This window comes from Monoraphidium neglectum (assembly GCF_000611645.1).
Source record: "Monoraphidium neglectum strain SAG 48.87 unplaced genomic scaffold scaffold03660, whole genome shotgun sequence".
In the NCBI taxonomy this organism is placed as follows: domain Eukaryota; kingdom Viridiplantae; phylum Chlorophyta; class Chlorophyceae; order Sphaeropleales; family Selenastraceae; genus Monoraphidium; species Monoraphidium neglectum.
Window position 1 is genome coordinate 3,986 of NW_014009969.1, and position 2,161 is coordinate 6,146.

General features: G+C 64.1%; 1 protein-coding gene across 1 annotated transcript; it reads left to right on the forward strand.

Annotated features, from left to right (window-relative positions):
• Nucleotides 1–791: 791 nt before the first annotated feature.
• MNEG_13160 (hypothetical protein) lies at nucleotides 792–2,152 on the forward strand (the record flags this gene model as incomplete). Its single annotated transcript, XM_014038369.1, has 5 exons — nucleotides 792–829; nucleotides 1,202–1,268; nucleotides 1,498–1,548; nucleotides 1,881–2,075; nucleotides 2,135–2,152. The coding sequence occupies 5 exons, from the start codon at nucleotides 792–794 to the stop codon at nucleotides 2,150–2,152; spliced, it is 369 nt and encodes a 122-aa protein (XP_013893823.1).
• Between the last annotated feature and the right edge of the window lie 9 nt (nucleotides 2,153–2,161).

Below are 2,161 nucleotides of genomic sequence, written 5' to 3' on the forward strand. Positions count from 1 at the left end.
CGAGTGCGTGCGTGCGTGTGTGTGTGTGTGTGTGTGTGTGTGTGTGTGTGTGCACGTGTGCGTTGTGAAAGAGTGCGAGGCCGGAATGGAAGGGGCTGCATGCTCCGCGTCGCCGTGCCGGCCGCTTTCTTGAGGCGACAGGGGCCCCGCGGCAGACTCTGGGGTTCTTCATGCGGCCTCCATCACAGCAAGCAGCGGGCTGCTGCAGCTGGCGGCCCCGCGCCAAGACGCATCCAATCGTCTGCACCCTGCCACAATCTTGGCGCGGCTTCACGTCAAGCTGCGGCGCTGCGCACCCGTCCCACAACACAACAAGACCCTCCCCCCCCCCAAAACTGCTCCACAGCTCCCGGACCCCCTGTCCGCCCTGCTCCCCACCCCCAACGCACGCCTCAGCTTTGCCCTCCCAACGCGCGCCACCTCTTGCGCAGGTCGCGAGCCGGTGGCAGCTGCAGGGTGTGGGCAACGGCAGCGTCTACTGGGTCGACTCCAACAACTGCCTGCACCTCAAACTGACAGATCCGGGGCACCCCTGGGAGTACAGCCGGAGGTGAGATATTTTCCAGACGTTTTCGAATGGGAAGGGGGGCGTTGCTGAATCGGGATTTGTGGATTAATTTCGGTTTGCCTAGCTTGACAGTGCAAGGGTGGGGCTCGGGATCCAAGGGCGTTTCCCCGTTCACGCCGCTGAGAGAGCCACAGAGGTGGTTGCAAAAGAGGGGCAGGGTGGGGGGCACTGCGGATGTAGTGGGGGCGGTGTGAAAGGGTAGGCCGGGGTGACGCAGCCCTCCATGGGGCCCAGCGGTGACCAGGAGCCGCGCACCAATAAGTGAGGGGTGGCGGGCCGCGGCGGGGATGGCGCCTGGCAGCGCCGCGGCCTCGACCATGGGCCCGGCGCACCTGCATTTTCGGCTCCGCAGCAACACATTTGCCGCCGCGGGCGCCGGCGCTGGTGCGTTACGGCTGCCGCGGCAGCCCCGCCAGCGACCCCCCTGCCTGTCACAGCTCTTCATGTTTTGAGCCCTTCCTCTGCCCCCTTCTCTCTCACAAACACACACACACACACACACACACACACACACTCACACACACACACACACACACACACACACACACGCACCAACACACACGCACGCGCATGTACGCACACACACACACACACACATTCTCTTCCCCTCTCTCCCCTCTTCCACCCCCCCAGCTTCCAGCGCGCGGGGCTGTATGTTGAGCAGGAGGTGCGGTGGTACGATCACTTCTACGACATCAAGGTGGGCGGGGCGGGAAGTTCACGCCATGGGGGTGTGAAGCTCACACCTGGGATTGGAAGGGGTTGGAGGCTCACAATGGGAGTGCGACACGACCGCAGGAGTCGGAAGGTCGGCGCCTGGAATCTTAGATGGAACGCTGCATGCACCCATCATGTGAGCACCCAACAGCGTTCATACATACGCGTCCCTGGCACCCTCTGAATTCGACTGAACCTCCCGCGCGGCGCAGGCGACCGGCCCCGCCATGAGCTGCGGCGACACATACTTCTGCCCCCTGCCGGTGAGAGCTCCTCACGCAAACATGCAAAGAAAACTAACTACGCGCGGCCCACGCGCGTGGGAACCGCACGCGCCCGCCTTTTCGAGCTGTCCCTGCGCTGTGCCGCAGCCCCAGGCTGTCACGATCGGCGGCGGAGGAAGGGGGCGGGCGGGGCCTCCCCTTTCCCCCTCTAAAGCTCCCCCAGGGAATTTCCTCCTGGCTGTCACACGGGTCGCAACTCGCCAACCGCAATTCCTCTGCCAATCCTGCTGCATTCGCGCGGCTTTATCCTCGAACCGAACAAACTGCTCACAACCTCATAACTTTTTTGTTACCAATCGCAACGCCCGCAGGGCGACCCCGCGTCTCGCAAGCCCGCCCCCATCACCAGCGCCGCCCCCGTTGACTGCGTCGACATGGCGCCGCCCAACACGCTGTGCACCGCCGTCAAGTGCGCCTACAAGTACTGGCCGGGCTGCTCAAACAGTGACATCATCAGCGGCGGCTTCTGCGCGAGCAGCTGCAGCCGCTGCCCCGCCGCGGCGGTGGTGAGCGGCTGGGAGGGGGAGTGCCCACCGCAAGAAGGGCATTTTTGCTCTTGTTCCAGTGCCTTGTTGTGGTGTAGGGTTGGTGG